Source organism: Pempheris klunzingeri, chromosome 3, assembly GCF_042242105.1.
Source record: "Pempheris klunzingeri isolate RE-2024b chromosome 3, fPemKlu1.hap1, whole genome shotgun sequence".
NCBI lineage: Eukaryota > Metazoa > Chordata > Actinopteri > Acropomatiformes > Pempheridae > Pempheris > Pempheris klunzingeri.
In genome coordinates, this window is record NC_092014.1 from 23,946,939 (window position 1) to 23,974,297 (window position 27,359).

Here is a 27,359-nt window from a genome sequence, read left to right on the forward strand (position 1 = left end):
TCAAAAAAGCCCAAAGGAAAGTTAAAACATTCAGCATAGCAGTTTGAAGCTACAGGCATTTGTATTTGGGCTGATGCTCTGAATACCAAAAACACAAAACCTGTCTGCTAACTTAAATGCTCTATCACTGCGATAGTTTGCACATCCATTAGACCATGAATCCTTCAATTATCACAGCAGCAAGAGTATCAGGTTATATTTATTGTTCTATCGCCTTGCCTTCCAGTGAAGATAGAGTGCTTTGTAGATATTATGTGGACAGCCTAGAGAGGTAGGCCTCATAGCCTAATAGTCCCACACACACACACACACACACACACACACACACTCACTCATACTCACAAGAGATCGATCATAACTTATTATGCCAACCACATAACAAAACAATTTCAGAATTGAATGAGGCTGGGGTGGGGGGAGGGGTGAGCAGAGCAGGAGTGGGAAGAAAAGCAAGAATATTGAACATAAACATCTATTTTCTGATGGGGGTTCGGGGTGGGGCAGATGGCCCCTGGAGTCATTTAGACAAATCATCCATTTTTAAAAGGGATTTGATAGAAACCAATCCCCCCCGTCTGAATCTTTCAAGCGTTTTCCCCTGACTCTGACAGTGACGGGGTCCTCCCTGTCTTACTGTCAATCATTCCCGAGCAGGGCGCACGTGTCACTTTGAACCCGCAGGTGCGGCGCGCACATGTACAGTATACCCCCACGAATATTGACCGCTGTATTTGTTTAAGTGTCTGTGCCGTCTTCGCTGGATTAAATCTTTCATTTTCTCAGAGAGCGAGAGAGAGAGAGAGAGAGCCAGAGAGAGAGAGAGAGAGAGAGAGCCAGAGAGTGGGAGGAATATGATGGGGCCTCACCTAACCTCCGGGGAAAGGCCAGTGCATTAGACAGAGAACAGATCAGTTCCAGCTAAGATGAATATGAGCACATAGATTGGTCTACTGTCTGGGGAGACTCAGAAATGCAGTTTTGTGTACGCTGAAGCTGCGAAGCTCGGAGGCAGTGAGTGAGGAGGGCAGGGAAGGAGGCAATCACTGCATAACCAAACAGACCCCGAGCGGAGCACATCAGAGCCAAGGGCCAAGCTGAGACAGATACAGATTGCTTATTGAGCTGTTTTTAGAGTGACGGTATTAACAGCATATGGCTGAGAAGAAGTGTTTTACTCCGAATATCTCATGCTCTATGACTTTGACAGTCTATGGAGGGTATGCCATAGGGAGATGGATTGTATACTGATTTGCCTGCAGTTATATAATGTCAATGAAATTGTAATGACATATTTCTTGTTGATTGGCTTAGTGATGATCTTTGCTCTCCTCGTCTCTGTTGTCGCCATTCACACTTTATTGCACGTGAGGTGTTATGTCCGCTTTTTCACGTTATCCTTTGTTAATTCATCATCATCAGGATTACATCACTGGTTTGTGTTTTATTGCTTCTTTGTTAGACATCAGCTGTTCTGTATATTAGGCAAATAAAGCCTTTTAGATTGAGTATATAACAGATAAATGGCAAAACGGTTGCGTCGATAGAAACCCATCTCTGAAATTCTCCCCCAGCTCAAGGCTGCGTTTTAGTGTCTTTCCAGCCATTGTTTTGGCCCCATGGCCTGAAACTTTAATATTCTGGTTCAATGCTCACATCAACCCCATTTCCAGTTCCAGCAGGTAGCTGTTTTCGGTGAAAAAGCGCCGATAAAAACCTACTGAATATGGCCGAGCATTTTGCAGTTAAAGAGCCAAATATTTCCCTCAAGAGTTGGTGTAGATCAGGACAGTGAATATTGGACAGTGAATATTGCACAACACAGAATGAATCCTAATGCTGCCCCATGTCTTCCAGATGTGTAAATAAGAAAATATGCGCCATTTGCCATATTGACTATATAAATAACTTAATTATTAATAATAATAATATATAAATAGTGCTTTACATTATGACTCATCTCTTGCACATGTTTTATTCTGTCATCTGCACTTGCTTGCTCTTTTTTTTTTATGCTTGCTTATATAGTATAACGTTTGTGTTCTTCGCTGCTTTAAATGACGCCGGCTTTCTTCATGATCTTTTTAATGCTTCGCATCGTGCCAAGACGCAAGAGTTGAAAATGATCTTGCTGACAGTTACTGATGTATTTTGATGGTGATGGATCCTCTCTGCGAAAATAAACCAATTACCTAAAGTAGCATCAGCTTCATCTTCTTCTCTTCTCCCTCTTCCATTTTCATATCAGCACCATTCACTGCTGTCATGCCCAGATCCCAGATCCCATCTCTCCGCCCCATTCTACCACCTCCCCTCATCTCACTTTAACACCTCAACCTCCTGGGGCTCCCGTTTTCTCCATCCATACCACTCCTCCCTCACGCTCTCTTGCTCATCCTGCCCTAATCTACTGTCCACTGCTTCCTTTGAGCCCCATCTCTCCCTCCTTCCTTCCTACCACCCCTTGCTTTTTCTCCCCACCGCTCCCTCCGCTATCTCTCCATCCATCAGACTGAGTAATGGCCATCAGGGCAGGGAGTCACCCTGCAGCTGTCTGGGACAGACACTGATCACACACACAGTCACTTTGGGCTGAGGGCACAGCCATCCATTTTGTACATGGTCTCCTCCGGCTCACAGCCCACTGTACTTTCTAGTCTGAAGCAATTACACGAGCCCAAATAGTACAAATGAGGCTGATTACACTTTGGGGGTTAAAGGATGAATATATTGTGCTTTTAATACACAGCTATTTCCCCACTGTTTGTGCATTTCCCTTTACAGCCCTATGAAATGGCTGAACCAAGCAGGAGACAGGACAGTTATACACAGCGAATTGCATTTGCTGTGTATTGATCAGTTTTCTTCCCAGCCTTGATTATTGCGACAATGAATGGGACCGACTCTGCTGTCCACATTTACATTGTTTGTTTATTGACCTATTCTGTTGTCTTTTACAGTTTCGTCGGTATTTACGACCCCGGAGCTTCAGTGAGTCAGTGAGTGAACATCACAGAAATTAACAAGGTTCTTTTCTTACTGTATGGTCACCAAGAGTGCGTTTAAAGCTGGCACGGACTAATTTTTCTGAGCAGTGATTGTGTGCTTAAATCTAAACAACACAAACTTCTGTTGACATATTGAAAGGGACCATACCCTCCCACCCCCCCCCCCCCCATTTACTAGTTTGTCATTGGACCACAACTCACTCCTATTGCAGTCTCTGAAGTGCAGTTTTTAAGCAGTGGCTGAGTACAGGCCCATCAAATGGCACTGTAATAGGCTTGAGGTATATCCTTTGGGTGCTAACCCTCTTAATGACATCTTAATTGCCTTTTTGTTCATATTATGAAATTTTAATGGCCTGCTGAGCTTTTACCTACAGACTGGCCTTAGTCTGTTAGCCCCTCACATCATGACCAGTTATGATATCATTTGTCAAAAATGATGTCCCATTTGTCATTTCAGCCACTAAATTATAAATGTGCCAACAGTGAAAGGAGAATGGCCACTGATCTTGTTCACGAGGAAAACAACCGGGAATGAAGTGAAGCCAAATGCAGTTAACCATAATCTTTATGTGTAATCTTAATTATGTTTTATGTGCAATATATATTGCTTATGCTTACATGAACTAGTGCAGGTTCAGCATGAGAAGTAGTACCGCAGCAACGTAAAAGCCCCTTCAGTTCAACATTTTGTGAAATACTCATAATTCACGTTCTTGCAGAGAGAGACGAGAGGATCATATCAGTCTGTTGAATATGAAGCTGCAGTTAGCCTAGCGCGGCACGAAGACTGAAACAGCCGGTCGAGCTCACTCCAAAGAGAATACAATCCACCTAATAGCAGCGGTAAAGCTCACTAATAGACCTTTTTGTCAGCAGGCATTTTTGGCTCGTCATAGCAGCAAAAGCGCAGGTGTACTTGATAACATTAACAATGGCCGCATTCCATTTAGGTGAGCTTGTTGTATTGTGCACGATGGCTCACCGCCAAGAGGCACTTGATGGAACTAAGCTACTGTTCATGAAATGTACTTCATGTGTGCTTTTCCTACTGTCACAAGCCCAAATGCGTTCTGTGAAAAATGTTTATTAACATTTGCCGGTTGCCAGATTCTTTTAAACGGTAGGACAGAGCCAGGATGGCTGGTAACTTTTAGCTGCATGTCCTTCACTCTACTTGGGAAATATTATACCTTTATTCATCTCATAGGTCTTCTTTTCCTCAGAATCCATTTTGACACAGTCACAGTAGCAAAAGCACTGATGTAGATAATACAATAAATGATGGTTTTCACAGTGCTGGGTCCCTGTCACACTCCCATTGAGCCATTGTTAGTGTTATTAGTAACACCTGTGCTTTTCCGACTATTACAACTCAGAATGTGAGCTGTGAAAAAGAACTGTTTGTACAATGATTTTGGTGACTTCACATAATTCCCAGCATAGCTCCACCAAGGATTAGTCCGAGCAGAAGTCTGGTCTGCCACAGTGACCGAAAACACCTGTGGACACGTGCAGCAACACATGCACTCGGCCATAATTGCCATCCAAAGACGCCAAAGTCATATCGTTTGAATTCTATTCAAGAATCTAGTGATTTTAAGGCATTTTTAGTCATTCAGTATTTCTTCCATGACTACGATCTTGGCAGTGAGGAGAATTATTTGAAGCAACGTTCAGATGGTTATATAGAAAGATGAGGAATTACAAAATATAACAGTTTAATGAAAACAGTTCAAAAAATTAAAATGTATGAGATTTTGGTGTCTAGTCAAATATTTCTTAGGCGGGCTGGATGGCACCAAGAGAATTTTGACTCTGTTGTATTTCTCCAATCGTGGCTACAGCCCTGATCATAGGGATTTATCATAGGGACGCAAAGCAGATTTAGAGTAATAATCATGGAATGTAACTGAATACATTCACCCAAGTGCTGAACTTAAGTGCAATTTTGACGTAGTGTACTCGAGTACGTACTTTTAATTGCACCTCCTAGACTTCTACTCCACTACATTTCAAGACTGCACTTTTTTCTCTACTACATTTTTCTGACACATATCGCTAGTAGTTGCATTGCATATGAAGATTTTATATATTTGATACGATCAAGCTTTTAAAGCGCGCATTGTTCGACCATCCAACAGAGGTTGCAGGTAGCTCCATCTCCATCAACATTCTTGTGTCTGTACGACATACAAGTACATTTGTAGTTAAACCCCTTGATGAGTGTAACAGCTGAAAGGGAATGCAGGACTTTTACTTGTAAAGGAGTACTTTTACGTTATACGTCTTCCATCACTGTACTGATTCAAATCATCCATCCATTATCTATACCGCTTACCCATCAGGGTTGCGGGGGTTGACTTTGTGCGAGGAGAACATGCAAAGTCCACATAGAAAGACCCCAGATTCAAATCTGGATTGACCCTGGTAACCACCGAGCTGCCCAGATTCAAACCAACACAGCAAAATATATATATTTATATATATTACACTTGAAATGATTAATTATTCAAATAAATAAAACATTTACACAATGTGTAAAACTAAAATGTATGCTTCATATGCATTTTTTCATTAAACTTTAATATTGTACTTCTGTTGTTATATCATTGCTGTTCTTTCTATATTCCAGGCTGACTTGCACATGTGCATTGGTGGAAGGTGCAGGAGTGGAGACAAAAAAAAAAAAAAGACCAAAACGACCAATGCGTAAAATCCAAAACGCATAAACAACTCCTATGCGTTCCAGAGGTCCCCTCCTAGTGCACAAGAGTTTGAGAAGAGACGCGGGCAGACGCGAGGGGGCGACGTCGGTCTGTAACACCCTGACAGAGACAAGGGGAGAGAGAGGGAGAGAGAGAGAGAGAGAGAGAGAGGAGCCGCCGTGCGCTCTGCTCGGAGATCCGACTCCAGTGTCAGCTCGATTCAGTCACACAGCTCCGGCTCAGACATGGGTGGAAATTCATCTAACGTCTCCTCTTTGTTTCTTCTGACTTGTATGGCGAGATGCAGAATCGCGTATCACTCGCTGTTTAATCCACTGCACAATGGGCATGTCGCTTTGCATTACGGCCGATATTGTTGCGCTCCGTCTATTACATTTGGAATTAGAGACTTATGCTAATTAGCCTCAATTACGCTCTTTTTCATCTTTTTGTCATCATCCTCCAAATGGTGTGCAAGTAGTTAGACCCCCACTATTTGTGTCTCCCTCGCAACTTCCATTTGCATATTTAATTTATGCTTTATGAATTAAATTAGCACATGATGCAACTGCATTACAGTTAAGGCCAGCATGTGAGGGGGTTAATGATTAGAATGGGAAGACAGGGGAACTAATAGGCTCCAGGCTATTAGAAACACGGTAGGACGAAAGAATGACGCTTCATTACACTGAATTAAAGTAACTCATGTGTGATCCTGCTCTGATGGAACCTTGTATCAAACTGATGCTCACTACCAAACAACACTGGAGATATTACTTTATTTTAAATGCCCCCCCTCCCTTATGTGCATGGTAGTGTGTTCATCCTTGAGAGAGGGAGAGGGAGGGACGGAGTGCATGGCCGTGACACTGTGGGGTATTGCGTCACTAACTGCCTTTACTTGCGCAGGCTCTTCACATGGTGGTCTTTGGCTGTGGGCATCCTTGCTAAATTCTGACTCATGCATCGGTATCAGAGCTTTAATACCAAACTGCTGAAATAATTGCGGCAAGGACAACCTCGCGAGGGTCATGGTTCTTTATTTAACAAATTGAGAACCATTTGTCACACACTGGGGGGGAAAAAAAACAACAACAGAAAACCAGGATCATAATAAGTAAATTCAGTTTTTGCAATGTAATATTTCAGCAAAACAACATTCCCATGGCAGCTGCAATATTACCCGCAAAGGGCTAGGCCGATGCCAACTGTCAGCCACTGTTATTGGACTTTCTTAATTCACTGGATGTGTAAAACATTTAATTTCCCTGCTACAACTGAGGCTGGGCCTGGAGGAGAGAGAGGGGAGAAGAGGAGAGAGGAGCGCAGCGGCACTTAACTGGTTTTGTTGTGAGGGCCCGATGTGCGCGCTGGCTGGCGTCGCGGAGCCCCAATCAGGTGCCGTTACACCCGGTGTTTGAGAATACCATTGGCTGGTGGGGAAAGGAGCTGTGCGCAAAACCAGCCCCGCTGCTCACACTCGCCTTACAGAAGCCGAACTGAGAACATCATCCGCTTTGAGCGCTTAGGCGCAGTGATTACATCCTCACAGAGGGAGATAGAGAGAAAGTCCTGTTATTCACCAGTCTTTATTCAGAAGTTGCGTTCGGTGTAGGTGTCGGCGGTGCGTAAATAGGAGCTTTTTTTGGCTATTTTTCCTAGCTCGAGCGGAATTTCCTGTGTTGTTGTGTGAGTTTGTGTGAAGAAGGGGCAGACTGTTCTGTGCACAGGGAGTGTTGGCTATGCGTCCTGGCTCCAGCCTGCAATGTTTGCGCTGACGCCAAAACTCACAGAAGACCGGTGCAGAATTGATTAAAACGGAGAAGCTCGGATCAAATGGCTGTGCTTCTCACAGCTGAAACGACACAATGTTCCACTGACCCGAGGCAGAGGAGAGGAATTTCAGAATCGGACAGCCTTGTTGCTGTTTATTTCACTGCCTTTTTGCGGACAGAGGAAATGGGAAATGCTCATTTCTTGTGAGAAAAAGGAATAACACTTCTTTGTTTCGTCTCGAAGTGCACTTTGATAGAGGGAGAGGAGATGATTTGGTTATTATTCCTGCTCTCCATCCTGGATGGAGCTGCATCTCAGCTACACTACTCCGTGCCAGAGGAGCAGGAACCTGGCTCTGTGGTTGGGAATATTGCAGAGGATTTGGGGCTGGACATTACCAAACTTTCCGCTCGCCGCTTTCAGACGGTGCCTAGTTCACGAACACCTTATCTGGAGGTGAACTTAGAGAATGGCGCGCTCGTGGTGAAGGAGAAAATTGACCGGGAAGAAATCTGTAAGCAGACCATCCCGTGCCTATTGCACCTTGAGGTGTTTCTGGAGAACCCACTGGAGCTCTTTCGCGTAGAGATTGAGGTGATGGATATCAACGACAATCCACCCAGCTTTCCCGAGACAGACATTTCTGTGGAGATATCGGAGAGCGCGATCCCCGGGACCCGTTTCCCGGTGGAGAATGCCTTCGACCCCGACGTGGGCACAAACGCGCTCAGCACTTATGCCATTACGAATAATAACTATTTTTACCTTGACGTGCAGACACAGAGTGACGGGAACAAGTTCGCAGAGCTGGTGCTGGAGAAGTCTCTGGACAGGGAGCAGCAGGCGGTGCACCGCTACGTGCTGACGGCTGTGGATGGGGGCATCCCGCAGCGGACCGGGACCGCGCTCCTGGTCGTTAAAGTTCTGGACTCCAACGATAACGCGCCCACCTTTGACCAAACTGTGTACTCCGTCAACCTGCGGGAAAACTCTCCCGTGGGCACTCTGGTCATTCAGCTGAACGCCACCGATGTTGACGAGGGGCAGAACGGGGAAATAGTTTATTCTTTCAGCAATCATAACGCCCCGCGGATAAAGGATTTATTCAACATCGATGCCAGAACAGGTAGGATAGAGGTGGCGGGTGAAGTGGACTATGAAGAGAGCAGCACGCACCAGATTTATGTCCAGGCTAAAGATCTGGGGGCTAATGCGGTCCCCGCGCACTGCAAAGTGCTGGTCAAACTCGTGGACGTGAACGACAACACACCAGAGATCGGTTTCAGCACTGTGACTGAATCCGTGAGCGAGCAGGACGCCCCCGGCACCGTGATTGCACTTTTTAGCGTCTCCGACCGGGACTCCGGCGAGAATGGACATATGAGCTGTGAGATATTGGGAGACGTCCCCTTCAAGCTGAAATCGTCTTTTAAAAACTACTACACGATCGTGACGGACGGACCGCTGGACAGAGAGAACACGGACTCCTACACCATCACGGTGGTGGCCAAAGATAAGGGTCAGCCTTCGCTCGCCACCAGCAAGTCCATTAAAGTGCACGTCTCCGATGAGAATGACAATGCGCCCCGCTTTACGCAGGCTGTTTATGATGTGTATGTGACTGAGAATAATGTGCCCGGTGCTTTCATTCACGCCGTGAGCGCCTTGGACCCCGATGTAGGACAGAACGCTCTTATTACTTACTCCATATTGGAGTGTGACATACAGGGCATGTCTGTGGACACATATGTGTCCATAAACCAGGACACCGGCTACCTTTACGCGCTGCGCTCTTTTGATTACGAGCAGCTGAAGGAGTTTAGCTTCATGGTCCAGGCTAAGGACTCGGGTGCTGCTGAGCTCTTTTCTAACGCGACTGTAAATGTGATCATAGTTGACCAAAATGACAACGCTCCCACTGTAATAGCCCCCATCGGCAAAAACGGCACAGCCAAAGAGCACCTGCCGCGCTCTGCGGAGCCCGGCTACCTGGTGACGCGCATCGTGGCCATGGATGCGGACGATGGCGAGAACGCACGGCTGTCCTACAGCATCCTGCGGGGCAACGAGATGGGGATGTTCCGCATGGACTGGAGGACGGGGGAGCTGAGGACAGCCCGCAGGATCTCTCCCAAGAGGGACCCGCAGGGGTACTACGACCTGCTGATCGAAGTGAGGGACCACGGGCAGCCCCCCCTCTCGTCCTCGGCGAGTGTGAGCGTAATATTAGTGGACAGCGTGGTCGAAGGCCGCAGCGGGGATCGCGGTTCGGCCTCCAAGGCAAAGGAGACCTCCCTTGACCTCACCCTCATTCTCATCATTGCCTTGGGCTCCGTGTCCTTTATCTTCCTCCTGGCTATGATCGTGCTGGCAGTGCGCTGCCAAAAGGACAAGAAGCTCAACCTGTACACGTGCCTGCTGGCCGGTGACTGCTGCCTGTGCTGCGGCTCGTGCTGCAGCAGGCAGGCTCGTGGCCGGAAACAGAAGAAGCTGAGCAAATCCGACATCATGTTAGTTCAGAGCACCAACGTGACCTCAGGGGTCGGGCCCGTGGGCCAGGTGCCCGTAGAGGAGTCTGGTGTTGGCGGCGTGGGAGGGGGCTTCGGCTCCCACCACCACCAGAACCAGAACTCCTACTGCTACCAGGTGTGTCTGACACCGGAGTCCGCCAAAACGGATCTGATGTTCCTCAAACCGTGCAGCCCTTCCCGCAGCACTGACACGGATCACACCAACCCCTGCGGCGCCATAGTCACGGGTTACAGTGACCAACAACCGGACATCATATCCAATGGCAGTATTCTCTCTAATGAGGTAAGATAACCCTGGATCAGCACTTGTCGCCCAGGGCTTCACTTAACTCCCTATCAGAAGTGTTAGAAAGAGCACAAAACCCCGCAATGTAAAGGTTAAACCGTTTTTTTTTTATCATCTACGATCATCCAGAAATCAACAGCTGTGTCTGCTTCATGTCAAAATATGTTATCCATTCAGGTCACGCGCAGCACAAGTCTCAGAGAGGATGGAAAGTGGTATCTGCTATTGACTTGGCTGTTCTGCTCACTGGCCTTTAATCATTGTCATGCGTAATGGTGATTGGACATGTCAATTGCTAAATCTCTTGTGGCCTTTTAGTTTTATTCACAACAGACTGCTGTCAGATCAACCTTTAGATCGTGCGCAATGAGCTGACTGTGACCGATTTCGACTTTTGGCCATAAAGTGCACATCATTTTCCGCTCTGACCACGAAGTTGGAAGACGTTTTTCTTGTTATTCCATGTTTTGACTATGTTTTTACGCTATGTTCGGTGATGCTGGGAAAGCTGGCCCGTTCATTGATGTCTGCAGACCAGCGCTCATGCATGAATGGGCATTATTGGTTAAGAAGTGAATAAAAAATTCGGCAGGTTTTGATGTGATACAGGTTGGTCCATATCATAAACTACTTTGTATAATCATGTACTCTTTAGATATTTGCAGTAATAAATCGTCAAAGCAGGATTTCTATGCATGCAAGATAGTTTGGTCACATCACCAGGCGTCATTAACTGGCCCTCCTGAAGCCCAGAAAAAAAAAAGTGAGCTGATTTATCGTCATTAGGCCATAAAAGATTAGCAGGAGAAGGGAGGAGACGAGCGACTTGATGGCTCCGTTTTGCCTTCAGCCTGTGCGCTCTGCTCAGGGAGTTGTGGAGTTGGGGGGCTTTTTTGTTGATTGCCGTGGGGCTGGAGTGGAGCCAGACAGCCAGTCACAGTCTTGCCTTTGCTGTGCGTTAAGTATTCCGCGCACGACCTAGCACGGCAGCACCGCGAACAAAGGTTGTTCAGTTTCAGCATCGGGCGGCTCAATCATTTACGCATTCAATCGCCTCCCTAACCCACTCTCCCCTGCTCTCGTCTCCTCTCGCCCACTCACTCACCAAGTGGATGCGCGCATCGTCAGTAACCCCGCCTCGTGTTGCCACAGCTTTCTCTGACACAATTACATATTGACAAGCAAATGTATGCATAAATGATCTTCTCATTTAAACAAACCCCCCCCCCGCGTGTGTCTTCTAAGTGATTAAATGTGTGTTTCTGTGGGTTTTTCCAGACAAAACACCAACGAGCAGAGCTCAGCTATCTGGTGGACAGACCCAGACGTGTCAACAGGTAGTGAAAAAAACACGCACGCAAACCTCAGCACACTGTCACACACACACACACACACACACACACTTTATCATTACCAATGTGTAAAGCCTAGTGAGCCCACATACCATCCACCATCAAAGGACCATCTAAAGCCAAAAGGACCCATGGAACCATGGCCTATTCACATACCAATAAAATTGAATATTACAGCCATCAGTGTGAATCCTGTATATTCCACATCGTTAATTGTGGCTCTGAGAGGCTACATGGTTCCCAATGTATCCATAACGTTCATCTTCAATTTGGCATCGGTCCCATAACTGACAGAGCAGCGCCAATTAAAGCTCTAATGCTGGATTTCATTACATGCCATGTGTAACATCCAATTTGGACTCTTGACGGCCACCGTGACTGCATTAATGTGGTGTTGATTTCTGATTCTCCCTCTCTCTCTCTTTCTCTGTGCTCCTCATTTAATCCCCTTCCTTCATCTCCCCCCTCCCAACATCTCGACCTCTCTCTCTCTCTCTCTCTCTCTCTGCCCCCTGTGTTATTTTCGCATCTCTTCCTCCCTTTCGTCTGCCACGACCGTCTGCACTCTCCCTCTCCCTTCCCCGCCTCTCCCAGTTCGGCATTCCAAGAGGCAGACATCGTCAGCTCCAAAGACAGTGGTCACGGTGACAGTGAGCAGGGCGACAGTGACCACGACGCTACCAACCGGGGTCATTCAGCTGGTGAGTCCCCTCCACCCCCCCTCCCGCATCACATAATGACACTGTCATTTCAGTGCGGTTGTGAATGGGATAATGATGACTTGGTGGTGCGGACCAGCGACTTTTAATTTCCTTAATTTGAGAGTGTGCGAAGGCCCCGGCTGCAGTGTTGCTGCCTAGCTTGCTGGCATGAGCAGGCCCCAGAGGTGTTGATTGTATTTCACACCCGGGTGAAAGGGAGGAAAATTTGGGGAAAGTCTCTTTCTAAGCCTCTTGCTGCCTTCTCTCTTTCTAACCCTGCTGCTCTTTCCCGGAGTAGTGCTGAAAGGACAGCGACTCGCAGCGAGCCAGTGTGAGGCCCATAGAGCTTTAGTGGCACAAATCAATAGGTTCACTCAATGAAAGGAAAAGGCATGGAAGCTAAATTGATATAATGAGATGCATTTCAATCAGCCCTGCAGTCAGTGTGTTGTACTGCCTTTGTAGGTTATAGATTCAGCTGATCAAAGACATTAGCAGATTTTGCATTCTTTGATTTTTTTGGCCAAATCTTTGTAGCTTTGACAAAAGTTAAGGCGAAGGTAAAGTGTTGGAATTAAGGAACATTTCCCAATCCACACTCTCACTTCAGGTTTATTTATTGACTCTCATGTCTCTTCTACACTTTACAGTGGAAATTTTAGACAAGGCTTTAGGTCTTATCATAAGGCTCTCCCTTGTTCTCTCTAAAATTCTATTAGGTTAGTACTTGTTTATTGATCAAAGTGGAGTCAGACAAAAAGTGGAGCGATACAAAATCTCATTTCATATTGAATTGCCCTTTCCTTCTGAGGGATTGTTCCACACGGCTCGCGTAAGACCCCTGTCTAGACCGGAGCCTGCCAAATATCATATCAGTGCTGGGAATACAAATAGAGCAGATTAGATAGGTGTTGTAGGTTGGTGAACGGTCCTCATCAGGCGCCATGGTGTTTGACATTATTAATAAACCACGCCAAAATAGAGAGCCAATATGCAGCAGTGGTAGTGGCGCTCCCTGCCCTCGCTGATGAAACAGGCGGCTAAGGTCAAACTGTGCGGCGACCGAAACACAGAATTGGAAGAAATCCAAAGGCTCACTCCTGTATTCATCAAGAATAAATTGTTACATGAAAAACAAGTCAACATGGATGTTTGCACAAGCATTTTGAGTTAAAGCTCCTCATCAGAATGTGATCTAGGAACATCTGGGACGCCGCAGCCATGCAGAGTTTGGCTGTTTTTTTTTTTTAAACATTGTCGCCATTCTACTGAACAGACAAGAAGATAGAGGCATAACAAGGATAACAGGGATCATTGGTTATATGAATATGTGATATGCACCTTTACCCATTCATCTAGCAGGTCACCACAGATGTCTCTAAGAAATATGATGTTCTGGCTGTATTTTAAGTGTATTTGAAAGCTTACACTATGCGGAGTGCTGCTGTGAATTCCGTCTTAATACATTTTGCAGGGAACAGGACCACGTTTCTAAACCAATAACATGTTTCCTCAGTTTTATTTGGCTCCGAGCATGCTCATTTGGCACTAGCCTCGGAGCATACCCAGTTGGTGCTGTACTTTGTATTTCATACGAGGAAATCAACATTTGTTCCTCATGTTGGATTTAGAAGGGAACAGCTTACCGCTCCATAGGAGGTAATATCACACGACTGGTACTTTGGAAAGAAGGACACTTGAGTTTCACAGACTTCTGTAATCAACAAAACCAGACAGTGTGTGTGTGTGTGTGTGTGTGTGTGTGTGTGGGTGTGAAGGTATACCATTGTCTGATTTAATATGTAGGCGTATACACGATACCTGCATGTAATCCGCTTGTGGGTGTGTTTTGTGTGGGAGAAAATGAGGCTAGGTGATGATGTCTGTATTGAAAAGGAGTCTTCCTTTCAGACGGTGCTCTGGGAAGCTTAAATGAGATTCAGCTCGAGAAGAGAGTGGTAGCCAGTGCTTGGCACTCTGCCAGGTGTATATTGCCTCTATGTAGGCATACACGTTGCTCATTTGTCCCTTTTTTTTACTGAGTAAATATATATAGATGAGAATATTGTTGGTTGTGGCCGTGTGCTATGTTTGTGTATGTTATTGTGTGCGCTTACCTATAACTGTTTTAAGCAGAGTGCATGTTCTTCACTTTTGCATAAAGGCGGTGGAGAGCCAAAGTGAGTGAGCCTGAGCCAGGACCATGAACACATGTATTTTTAAGGATTTCTGCAGCGTTTGTTTGCATAAACAAATCTGCGTGCACATGCAGAGGCTTAGCATGCATATATACAGATATGTTGTGTGTGTGTACATATATATATATATATATATATATATATATATATATATATATTACACATTATATTTGCGTGTGTGTTATATAAGTGTGTGTGTGCGCGTTTGACACACACATGCTCTATTCCAGGGTCTGTGGCAGGGTCTCATCCTTCATTCTGTCTCCCCCACACGTTGGCTCTCCGCAACACTTGGCTGATCAGTAATTCATTTCTAGAACCTTTGCATAGCAATTATCAAAGGAGGGTTAGAGGCAAGGTTTCCTCGTGGGACAGCACGGCGCACTCTCTCTTTTGGTGCACCTCGGAATATTTCAAATCAAGGGAAAACCATTTCCAGTTGGCATATCATCAACTACACCTGCCGTAGCTTCCCGCTCGGCCGCTCGTCTGACGCTTTGGAAAATAAGTCTCTTGACGTGGTTTTAAATCAAAGGGACACTGCCTATGAGGCAGGGATATCAGCAGATACCTCTAAAAAGTGGGCAAATGGCTTTTCTGAGAGCAGCGTGTCTGGAGTGAGGCACCGCTGCATCAGGAGCCAAAGCACTATTGATTGACTACCACAACTTTTACCTCCCCACACCCGTTTTTTAAGGTTGTTTGATTCACATTAGACACTGTTTCCCCCATTATTTCTCTCATCATCCTAATAGAAGATGGTGGCAAGAGTGAGCAAGCAAAACAACAACAGTGACAGTTAAGAGGGAATAGAATATTCATCAGTGAAAAAATGTGGCATCTCAGAAGCTTTCGATCAGCTGTTGAAGGCTGCGTGATGGGTGGGAGACTGGAAATGATCATTATCATGACGTTTGTTTTGGTGAGAACAACAGCTGTGACAAATGGGACAATTAAATCACTGTGGCAACGGTGTATTAGATGGCTGATTATGAATTAGTGGCGGGCACCGTGTTGCAGTCGCCCATGTCAGTGAGCTGTCAGAGGAATTTCGCATAGAGGGTTTTGAAACACCCTTCTCTCAGGCCCTAGATGACAAAAAAAAACAAACCTGTGGGCTCCATGATCCATGAGACTAAAAGAATATTTCAGGTTTATTTCAAAATCTCACATAATGAAAAAAATAAAGAGACCTTGTGAAGGAAAAGAAGTTGAAAAAAGGCTGAATGCTCACAAAAGACAATAACTTTGCTTTTACGATGATTAAATGACAAAACAAAAGACAAAAAAAGGGAACAGAAAGGTTAACAGAAAATCCTTCAGTCCAGACAGCATCTTCAGTTCAGTAGTCAAAAGAGAAATACCAGACTAAGACTGTGACGACCAATTACTTTCACCTCCAATTTGTCTTATTTTCTCCATTAATTATTTTGCCGATTATATGCGGGGAAATCGTTAAAAATGCCTCCTAGAGTCCAAAGTGTCTCCCAAGGATAGTCAGCTTAATAGCTCGCAAGATGAAGAAGAGCAGCAAAGCCCCACATGTGAGAAGCTGCATCCAGCAAATATTCGACATTTTTGCTCAGAAAATTCTTCAACTTACGAGACACCATAACACTTCCTGAAAGGTGCAATGTCAGAACGCACAGAGAGTGTAGGTTGGCACAGCCTTCCAAACCCACTTGCAGAGAGAAACATAAAAGAGAGGGGGGTGGAGCATCTCAATGTGACATGAAAAAGTAAAAATCTATTAGAGCAAGTAGGTTAAAAACATTGCCTCATTTAATAAAACCTATTTGCATTTCGTAACAGGGAGAGATGTCACCACTCCTTCAGAGCTGCTGAATATTAATAAAAGTCAATAAAAGTCACAGCAGAGAAAGAGAAATTCAATCAATTTGATGAACTGACTAGAATGACTAGAATATTTGCAGCATGTCTTTCTTATCTCAAACATGACCTTCTTATAACATGGTTAACATAGATGGAGGAGGGTTTTCACTTCAGTTTACTAAGCTCTGTTTAAAAATGAATCAAAAGCACACTAAGACCATTTAATGATTACCAATACACTGGAACATCTTGTCGAGTGTCTTGATGAATGTATTCTTGGCGTGAATAGGCTTTGCTTTCTGAATGAACTGAAAAGCAAATGAAGTGTTCCCAACCCTGAAATTGATGAAAAGGAGGACACTGGCCTTCTTCACTTTTGGCACCATTGCAAATGAATATGCCTTGAATCTGCTGAAAACACAAGATCAAAAACTAAAAAAGATGTATTCTAAATGCCTCAAACAGGCCTTGAGTATTTATTACTGAAGTTGAACATGACGAATGTAAGACTAACAGAAATATCATAATGTCATAAACGTCCTTTGGCCATGAGTACAAAATATGTCACCGTTTCTGCCAAGAGGTTTAACATCAGTGAACATCTGCTGCAGCCATGATAAACAGTGTCAACATATCTATTGCTGGTATTGCCTAAACTAAGCGGAGATGTTGGGTAATCTGATCTGCAACCAGTAGCTTTAATTGCGCTGTTCTCTAACGTGCTGCAGAACATAAACTACATCACAGGGACCAATAAGTACATGAGCCTGCATCCCTGTAACAGGATAAACTCCACTTCCATTCATTTCATTGTGCTGACCAACGTATTAGCTGAGATGTGGTAATGCAGTTATGTGGCTAAAAACAAGAAAACACTGAAAACTAGCTACTTAGCTCCTCCATTAGCACGTGCTGTTCCTATTGCGTAAAAAAACTAAGTTGAGAGTTTATTTGGAGGAAATGTATCACGGAAATGTTCAACATTCAAAATTCAGAGTGGCCCAAGCTTTATTTTGGTAGTAATAAATGACCCATTGGCCTGTATGTATGAAAGTTGCTATTCTAAATTATCCAACTAGCCTGATTGAAGCTACAGAAAATAAACCCTAATTAACCTTGAATGGTGCAGTCAGTAGCTGCATGTATACGTGTTGGTGACATAGACATAGTGTGGTCAAGCTTTTATATCTTATAGTTTATTGCATTCAAATAATAGACAAAGTGATGAAAAGCTTATAGACCAGAGATCAATAGCCAGTGGTTCTTCAGACCCTTTGGTCCAACAACATCTAAGGGACGATATTAATCAAATAGACACTGTAAGGGCAAGCGGCCATCTTGGCTCTCCTTCTCAGCCCATTTGCTATGTTACAAACATCGAATGGTAGCTGCCTCTCAGAGACTCAGAACAATTTCTCTGTCTGTCGTTACTGGATATGGCGAGAACCATCTAGCTCTGTTTTGGCCCTGGGAGGTCTCTGGTTTACTCATCATAGCCTCACCGGCCAACTCGTGTAAGGAAGCCATGCTACTCCCCTGCTGTCCTGAGCTGCTGTCCAAATATTGACGTTTTGTGTCTGCATTCTCTCTGGAACGGTGGAGGACAAGATGAAAAACAGAGGTATGGATAGAAGACACCCGCTACCTGGGGGACGGCGAGTATTTTTATTTGAGAGAAAGAGAGATAAACAGAGAGGAAGAAACGGACAGAGAGGATTAAATGTTGGAGGAAATAACAAGAGACGGAGACACAGAGGGACTGATAGAGAGAAAGAGACAAATGACTGCAAATCTTAGTGCACCAGTTACCCACAAAGTGAATTCAAACGTGGGGCTCATGTTTTTCAAGGATTTGTTTTCCTTCATTTCCCCACTCCCAGTTGCTGGATGTATGTCAGGCAGTGCAATTAGTCAAATCACACCAACGTGGGATTTCGGAAACACTCAGAGATGTAATGAAAAAAAAATAGTGGAAAAAAAAAATAACAGAAGTGCTGATTGCTTATTAGCAAGTAGATTGTGTTTGCATTGTGTAGCGTCATTTACGCCTCCCGCTGCGTGTGTGTGTGTGTGGGCGTGTGCGTGCAAGCGAGCGTGCACGAGTGCGCGTGTTCTTCCTGCCTGATGAGGTCACGATGAGAGATAGGGCTGCTGGCAGGGCCTGTCATTGCCAGTCACTGTTTTGGTTGTTGTTTTGCTTCCTGCCCGAGGAAGAAAAGGTGCTTCACGGGAATCAACAGCCACCGGGTGTCATGTGGTGTCATGGCCTGTCTGTCTGTTTACTTGTGTACATTTCCATATCTCCGCGTTAAGAGAGTATTTTTGAGCGTGTGCGTGTTTGCAAACATACGTGTCGATACGTGTCGTCACCGTTTTTAAGAGGAAGTCTGCAGGCAACCTGCAGGAACCCAGTGACAGGAGTTTCACTGATCCAGATATATGGTAAACAGTGACTGCTGCAGACTATATTTACCTATCATATCCAGAGTACAATGTGCCCATGTGTTTAATAATATAATGAGATATGAGTAGTACAGCACAAACTGAGCTTTCTCTTGGTCCTTCTGCATTAACTCCGCATCTTTATCTGCATGTCCCTGTGCTTTCTGCACAGTTGCATGTGTATTTGGTTTTGCACCTGTGCTTCAGTCTTTCTGCTGATTTGTTGGTACATTTCGAAGCGTATGCATTGTGGCTACAGCTGCTTTATCTGTGCGGCACAGAGATGATTGGAGGGTCTGAGGTCAGCGCCCTTCTGTGTACGAGGAGGGAGTTCTTTTATGAAAAGTCCATTAAAAGACAATTTGCGAGGTGGAAATTTACAGAACTATGATTTATATGCCCCCAACAGTTAAAGACAGACACAAGTATACATTAGTTCCAGGGGTGAATTGGAGGGTAAATGCAAGCACTCTGAATGTAAATCTGAATGAGCAATTGCACAGATCTTGCAGTGCAGTTTTCCTGTACTGCTCTTGTTGGAAATTTTTAAGATTCCTTAAATCATCTTGTTCTCTACCACACCATGGTTTCTTTTCATGAGCACAGAGCTGCCATTGACCCACCCTCGCTCATGTGACCCACAACCCACATGAGCTAGGGTGGTGATAAAAACAAACCTTTTGGCTGCAAGAGCACTGACTGGTGCTGATTCTGTGGCCAGGCAGATGAGAGAGGGGGTAATCAGACATATTTAAAACTTGCTGAATCAAAAACAATATTTTATATGAAGTACAAAGAAAGTAGCTGCCAGACCTTGTGTGCAGCTGTTTGCTCCGTTTTTGTTTTTTTTTCCCGCAGTTATACCGAGTTTAAAAGCGAGCTGCAGGCTCGATATATCCCACAGGAAAACAAGACTGCGCTGCTAATCCTCAGTTGATATAATTAACTCTATCAAAGTTTAAGTATAATTATACATCTACAGTTTATTTCAATTCCCTAAATTTATGCTTATTCATTATTAAACTGGAATAACTTCCAGCTCCACATTACTCCGAACAAGTCAGATAAGTAGAAAATGTATGGCTGGATGGTGTAAGCGTTTTGTATGATTGGGTTAAATGACATAAAAGCTAAAGTTTAATTGAAGAGTTTTCATTTCTGGTACTTCAATCAAATTCCTCCCCCTGTCTGCCCACCTCTGTGTAACCCCTCTCCTGTCTCCATCTGTGAGTTTGGGTCTCCCCCTGTCTTTTCTGGCCATTCCTCCCTCCATCTGCGATTGCCCAGGTCTCCCCTCTCCTTCCTTATGGTTCCTGCAGACTTGCTGCTTCTCCTGCCTGCTGTCTCTGTCTGTGAAATCTGTGACTCCCCCCCCGTCTGTTTGGCCCTCGCCGTCCCATGTCTGTACGCCGCGTGTCTCCTCGGGCTCTCCGGTCACTGCACAGTCTTTGTTTTGTCCGTCCCGCTCCCCGTGAGGCCTGATTTGGCAACACAATTAGATCCACACAATGCACACGAATACTTAAAAAATAAAATCAGCCGCAGTGGTATATTTTAAACAATGTGTTGACAGATTGTTGTTGTCGATAGCGGACGGTATTTACATGTGCACTGGATGGCTGTTAGAATAACTCATTAAATTATAGTAAATTAAATGAAAGTGTTAGATGTGCTTTGCTTTCTAAGAATAAACGTAGAACAAATTCAATGCTATATAATTCTGCTGTACTGTTAATACAGTGATTCTACTTAAAATCATATTGACAGATATAGCTATATTTGTATCTTCTAAGGAAACTACAATGCAATATTAACTGTCACAAGACTTTTTTGCCCTGAACAGTGTCTGCACGTATGTATGTATGTGGCCTGAAAGGCAAAAACAAGGGCAAAATATGTAATGAAAGCACTCCTCCCACCCACTCACTGTTGCTTGTTGCGCTTATTGCTTTGAGCGCACAGAAATAACTGAAGGCGACTCACACTGTATGGACATTTTAATCAACTCCTCTCTTGTCTCATCTGGACTATAGCGACAGCACAGGTCAGTGCGTAGAGAGATTTTAGTAAAAAAAAATCAACCTGAAACAATAAAAGTGAGGAAGGATATGTCCCCTCCATCCAGAGTGTAAATAACACCATTGCCTAGTTGTCATAAGAAGACCTGCTGATATGCTCTTACCACGATAATGTTGTATTTCCAATTGAACAGGCTTTAATTAATTAATTAATTTTTTTTTTTTAAACAATGTTTTGTTTTAGACTTGGTAAATTGGCATCATATAGTAGGAAGATGTCTGAAAAGCACAGACCAGTAGAGCAGCAGCATCCAATCTGACAGAGCAACAAAAGGAAAGAGAAAATCTCTGACAATGTGCGCCAGTGACACTTTCTCTGTTCTTGCCTCTTTCACTGTGGATAAAGATAATCCATAAACTGTGACAGGCTGATATGTAGATTCAATATTCAGGAGGAAGAAGGCAAGTATTTTTTTTTTTTTAAAGATGCAAGGTGAAGCTGCAATAGAAAGAAACACAGATCTTTACCATCTTAAATTATGGTAAATTATATTAAGTTAACATATTGGGGTGGTTGTATTGATCTATTCTGATTATTAAAAGCGATATATGGTACTCGCCCTTCTCCCTTGAAGATTAGTGGTGTATATGTACTCTGCATATTCTTATCTGTCTCTGTCGCCTAATATCTATTGATGTATTTGCTTACATTACATTATTTGTGTGTGTGTGTGTGTGTGTGTGTGTGTGTGTTCGCCTGCTTTAGTAATAGAAGAACAGTGACATTATCAGTCGGATGGATCAGTAGAATAGATTTGTGTAAGTGAACCCTTTGATCTGAAGCCCCCTCAGCCTCAGGGAATTACAGATTGCCTGCTTTCTTTGTTTCTCTATCTCTCTTTTTCTGCCTCTCTTTCCTGATTTATCCTCCTCTTGCCATAAACTGCTTGTCTCCTGCTTTGATCCTGCCATTCCTGCGCTTTATTCGCATTGTGCTGGCTACACTGGGAGACCAGGAAAACTAAAAATCCAATACACACACAAGCAGAGAATGGCTGCAGAGTCCCATTATTATGATGACTCTGTTCATGTCTTTTATTCCTTTCTTTTCTCTTTTATAATCTCTCTGGTGCTCGCCTCTCCTACAGTCCTCCTCTCTTTATTCTCTCCAAGAGAGTGTAATTAACATAACTGGTACCTCTTTCATGCTTTGTGTGTGTGTTATTCTATTATATCATTTCAGATGTTAATTTAATCTTTTTTTATGTTGATGTTTTGTTTTTGGCAGTAGCTCTGTGTCGATTACACACTTTGTCGGTTTGTATAGGGATGATTGACATTAGAGTGTGATTACAGAGCCACTGAATATTTTGTTGGTTTTTGTGGAGCATTTCTTCAGATAATTGACATTTTTTTGTGTAAGGATGATGGAATATGGATTCACAGTTTGTCTCTTGGTGTTTGGGAATCAATTGTGAGTCTGAGGATGTTGATGTGGAGAGGGGGTGAAATGTTTTCACAACGCCACATCACTTTGATTGCACATTTCATTCGGAATGAATGAGGTGAGGAGGAAAACAAACAATTCGCTTCATCAATGTTGGCCTTGTCTCTTTGATGAATAGCTTTTGCTGCACTTTTTCAGCTCGCGACATTGGCAAATGATTGCTAACTTATGTTCTGTCTTCTGGCCCCTTCTCTCATCTCCCCCTCCATCTCCTTTTTCCACTCCACACTGATTCACCTCTCATGCTCCCTCTTCTGCGTTTCCTGTTACTTAACATCCCTCACATCTCTGCAATCTTCCATCCACATTTCCATCTTTGCATCTCTCCCTCGCTCATCCCTCGTCCACTTTCCATCCCCTCGATCTGCATCCTGTCTGCAGGTGCTGACCTGTTCTCCAACTGCACGGAGGAGTGCAAGGCCCTGGGCCACTCCGACCGCTGCTGGATGCCGTCCTTTGTGCCATCTGATGGGCGCCAGGGGCCAGACTACCGCAGCAACCTGCACGTCCCTGGCATGGACGCCACGCTGCCCGACACTGAGGTACCCTCCTCCGTCAACCTGTCCGACCAACTCACCATGACCTCGTCCACCGCTTCGTCCAACGATAGGTCATTCTCCACCTTTGGCAAGGACGGTCAAAGGTCACAGTCACACCACAGCCTTCACCATCACCTCCATCAGCAACAGCAGCAGTACAGCTCCAGCACGCTAGAGAGGAAAGAGTATGATAGGGGGACCCTACCGTACAAACCCACCTTTCTCTGTGAGTATCAGTATGAAAATTCCCTGGGACCCTATGACTTTGGTCTGGTCCAGTACAGATACTAAAGGAGGGGACAATGAATCTGCCTCTTGATTCTGATCTGGACACTTTATGTTGATCATCAACTTTAAGTTCTTCTATTTTTAAGGAGTTTTTAAAATACAGCTTAATGTTTGTTGTATTGTTTTTCTTTCTTTTCTTTTTCGTTTTCTTTTGTAAATTATAATTTCTTTTGTCGAATGTAAAATGTAATCTATCATTGCTAACTCCCCCTTCTCCAAAACCTACTTTGAAAAAACTTCAATCTAACCCCATCCTAACCCTAAATACTGTCTGTAATCATGTGACTTATAATAAAATAAACTAAAATTTTGAATTGGACTCATGTTAAGCTGCTGTGGCCCCTTTTTCTTTCTTTTTCCCTTACTCTAAATTTCCCCCCAAAATCCTTTCCAATCAGTGTTTTTGTCTGATGCTCATAAATGTAAAGGTTACCAACATAAGCACACATCATGTTTCTTATTCTTCATAAGATACTTCACTTAAAATAGAATGCTGTTTATAGTTTAACACATGAATTGGATGTGTAGAGAGGAAATAGATAGATCATCTCATGATATAAAGGCCATCTTTTTCCATTTGCTCAACAACAGAGTTCTGCTCGAGCACAATGACTTCCCTACTGAATAGCTCGCAAGGTGAAACACAGAACCCACGCTTCTACTTTTTCACAAGGATTGAAGTCCATTTTGTTCTTAAAAGCAAGTCTCGAGTATCTATACCTGCTTGTTTGTGGATCAATACCTGCCATGAAGGAGGGTAGGTGAGGTGGGCTGTCCACCCTCAGGTCAAGATTCCTCAGTTGGAAAAAATTTTTTTATGCAAAAACGGATAAAAACTCTCTAAAAACTCCAATATGTGGCACATTTAATTTGGCAAATGAAACGTATTGATATCCATTGGAATGAAATTGAGTTTCCAGCTCACGTTTTTAAAGAAGCAGAATGGGATCCTTTAGAAGAGGATGGCAGGACACTTCTTGCCGCTTTCAATTGCTTTCCAAGCTCCACATTACATGAATATTCTATTAGCTCTAAGAGTAGAGAATGGATTCGATATACGTATTCAGTAGAGAAGTCATTTCCAGTCAAGTCACTGCCATGTTAACCACCATCCTCCATGACACTGCATGCTGACTGTGGGGCTGTCTCTCAGGTATGACGAGCACCATAACCTGCTTTCTTTTTTCCTTGTTTGCTTCTTAGCAAACACAACCAAGCAATCTTCCTCTTGTACATCAGGTCTGTGTGAAAAAATAATTTGTATTTAGCCTGTAGGTGCTAGGGCCTGCTTTGCTCCAAATATAGCTGTCTGCGCGTCTGCTCATCTCTTTTGCCTCGCAGGGTTAGGATAAATGCACTTTATATTTGCACAGTCCAAACCTCACAACTTTATTATATTTACTTTTTTGATTTACGATTTCTCGTGTTTTTCCTCGTCTGTGAAATAAATTGACCCCACGCCGCCCAGCAAAGGTTTTGTTGTTCATCAGTCTGTAAAAATTATGAGAACAGTCCCAGAGGCTGAGGCTCTATTAACCAATAGGCATCATGTTCTACTAAAAATAGAACTGTATGCTACTACTGGCTACGGCAAGGCTCTGATTACCAGAGTTGCCTTGATAAAGGGTTTATAAATGTTTAATGATCCATTTATAGATAATTAATGAAGCAATTAGTGCTCTGTGTATTTTCTATGCATGCATTATGTAGCCACCAAATTTTGAACATTTATCTTCGCTGATGGACATGTTTTTACCCAATTCCCAAATTAGTTTTACCATTACTCTGCGAGGACCAGCCTCTAAGGTACATAAATAACTTCACAGAAAGTCCTTTGTGGCATGTATCCTTCAATAGATGGTATTTCGAGCCTATTGTGTCACTAAAAAGTCTCAAGGGAGAGGGTGCCATTTGTCTTAACGAGTGTGTTCTCTGTCTTTTCAGCCCGCAAAAGGATTTGCTAGCTCGTTCCACGTGGACCTGTCGGAGACAGCGTGAATATAGTAGACCACCAACACTGATGCTAGAGACAGCGAAGTAAAACTAATCAAACAGCAACCTGGACAAGGGCAACCTTGGTTAAGCTTCATTATCTTGGGTGGCGAACTGCAACAAAGCCTTGGCAGTGGTCGCTGAGGGAGGAGAGGAGAAATAAATACTGAGTAGCTGTAAAACCTCTAGATATCTGAGGAGCAATCCAAGGCCTTATTCCTCTCAGCAGGACTGAGACCGAGGCCGCAAGACTCAACATATGAAAATTATAAAGACATCAGCAGACAGAAGAAAGGAACTGAAATGAACAGAGGAATACAAAAGAAGAAGAAGACGAGGGACCCGCTGATTAACTTACAGAGACGTTTCTTTTTCAGACTGAGGAGTTAGCCTCTAGAGATCTGTGTGTGCCTGTTTACATGAAGAAAATAAAAACTAATGTTTCTGTACAAACTTCAACCAATGTCACACGGAACCCTTTAGCTATTTCTATGGTCACCACTAAGCCAACTGTACAGAGACTGTGTGGAGGAAAAAAAAGGAGACTGAAAGCTAGAGAGAGCACGGGAGACTGAGCGAGGGAGAGACAATTTGACAGCAAAAGAGAGAGAGAGAGCAGGTGTTGTACAGGTATAACATGACAGAAAAAAATGAGGACAAGGAGGACAGGCAGAGATGATGTGCAGTACTATAAATTCTGTATCTCCGGTTTTTTGACTTGACTGTCTTTATATAACTTCTCTTTTTTTGTTTCTGTTGTTCTTTCTGTGTGGTTAAAGTGTGCCGACTCTAACATATTACAACTTACTGTTACAGGCAGGAACATGCGGTCCGGAGACGGGTTTCAGTCCTCTTTCAAGTTTAGCCACTTCAGGAAGGAGATTTTAACAAATACACCGCATAGAAAAAGGAGCTATTACAATCATCATGTGCAGTTTATCAATAAAATATCACAAATGAATGTTCTCATTTCTAAACTAGCCACCGACAGTTCTCAAGTTCCTTCCTGAGCTGACTGCGTAGAAAGTGAAATGGCCCTTTATCAGGATGTGGTTCCCTTGATGCCATTGGCCTATACATAAACAATCAGACACACTCAGTGGTTTTTATCATGTGTGCAAAGTGTTTACTGTGCTATTTTAAAAAGCTTATAAATGAATATAAATCTATATATAACTATATATATATATATATATATATACAATATACTTTTTCTGAGAACTGTGTAACCATTGGTTAGTTTGTACACCTCATAATGTCATTCAATCTAATAATACCAAGTGCTACAAAATCAAGACCTGTAATGATTAAAACGAGGAGTAACTCAGCCTAAAAAGCAAACCCCTTCACACAAACCAAGGATTAAGTTGATGTTTTCTTTTGATTGTTACTTTTCACCGTTTACAGACACTGGGCCTTGTGTGTAGCGAAGACACCATTTGAGTTGTTTGGGCCTGTTGTGTATTTTTACTAGCAGAATATGTGTTCATGTACAGAAAGGGAGACTATCACAATCGAGCTAGATATCAAAGGTTTTGCAATCATACAAGAAATGCAGATAAATATGGACATAAGCGCAAAGTATCGCACACACACACACGCACATAGACGCACACACAGGTCAAGTGGTGATAAATAAACAGTGTCATTGAAGTTCTGTAATGTGTGTTTTGTTGCCTTCACTTGGGAGTAAGATTATGTAACTAGAAAATAAAACTTACGGCCGGGCCGCACTGCCTACCTGAGCAGCGCATTTGTGTTGTGGAACCTGTCGCCTTTTAATTCGGCGCCCATGTTAACAGGTTGGAGCAGCCATGTGTGAGCACCACGGCTCATGTAGAGATTACCCGTCTCACCTATTTTTTCCGCAACACACGTGTGGTTCACTGCAAAGACAGACTGTGAAAATGATCTTTTCCTAGTCATACTGACATCATACCAGCAACATTACACCTTTCACTACAGTTTTAATGTCTGTGCTTGTAGAATATGTCACAGACATGAATACTTGACTCAAGAATTCCTGTATCAGTTTCAAATTAAAAATCCTCTGGCATTTGTGTGGACTGTAATTCCTTCATTTCTTAATAAGGTTTTCAGTTGATGGCCATTATCAAAGGCAAAATAAATGTAAAAAGATAGAGCTGGCAGTTGCAATGCCACACATGTGCACGCTGCAGCAA

General features: G+C 43.7%; 1 protein-coding gene across 1 annotated transcript; it reads left to right on the forward strand.

Annotated features, from left to right (window-relative positions):
* The first annotated feature begins 7,756 nt into the window (after window positions 1-7,756).
* Window positions 7,757-23,187, forward strand: pcdh10a (protocadherin 10a). The gene is made up of 4 exons (XM_070854409.1): window positions 7,757-10,303; window positions 11,585-11,643; window positions 12,253-12,359; window positions 22,739-23,187. Exons 1-4 carry the CDS (start codon window positions 7,757-7,759, stop codon window positions 23,185-23,187), a joined length of 3,162 nt encoding a protein of 1,053 aa, XP_070710510.1.
* Window positions 23,188-27,359: the final 4,172 nt, after the last annotated feature.

Coding starts and splice junctions, on each gene's coding strand:
- pcdh10a (XM_070854409.1), top strand. CDS start 7,757: ATGATTTGGTTATTATTCCTGCTCTCCATCCTGGATGGAGCTGCATCT. Junction 11,644..12,252: donor AGACCCAGACGTGTCAACAG/GTAGTGAAAAAA, acceptor CGCCTCTCCCAG/TTCGGCATTCCAAGAGGCAG. Junction 12,360..22,738: donor CAACCGGGGTCATTCAGCTG/GTGAGTCCCCTC, acceptor TCCTGTCTGCAG/GTGCTGACCTGTTCTCCAAC.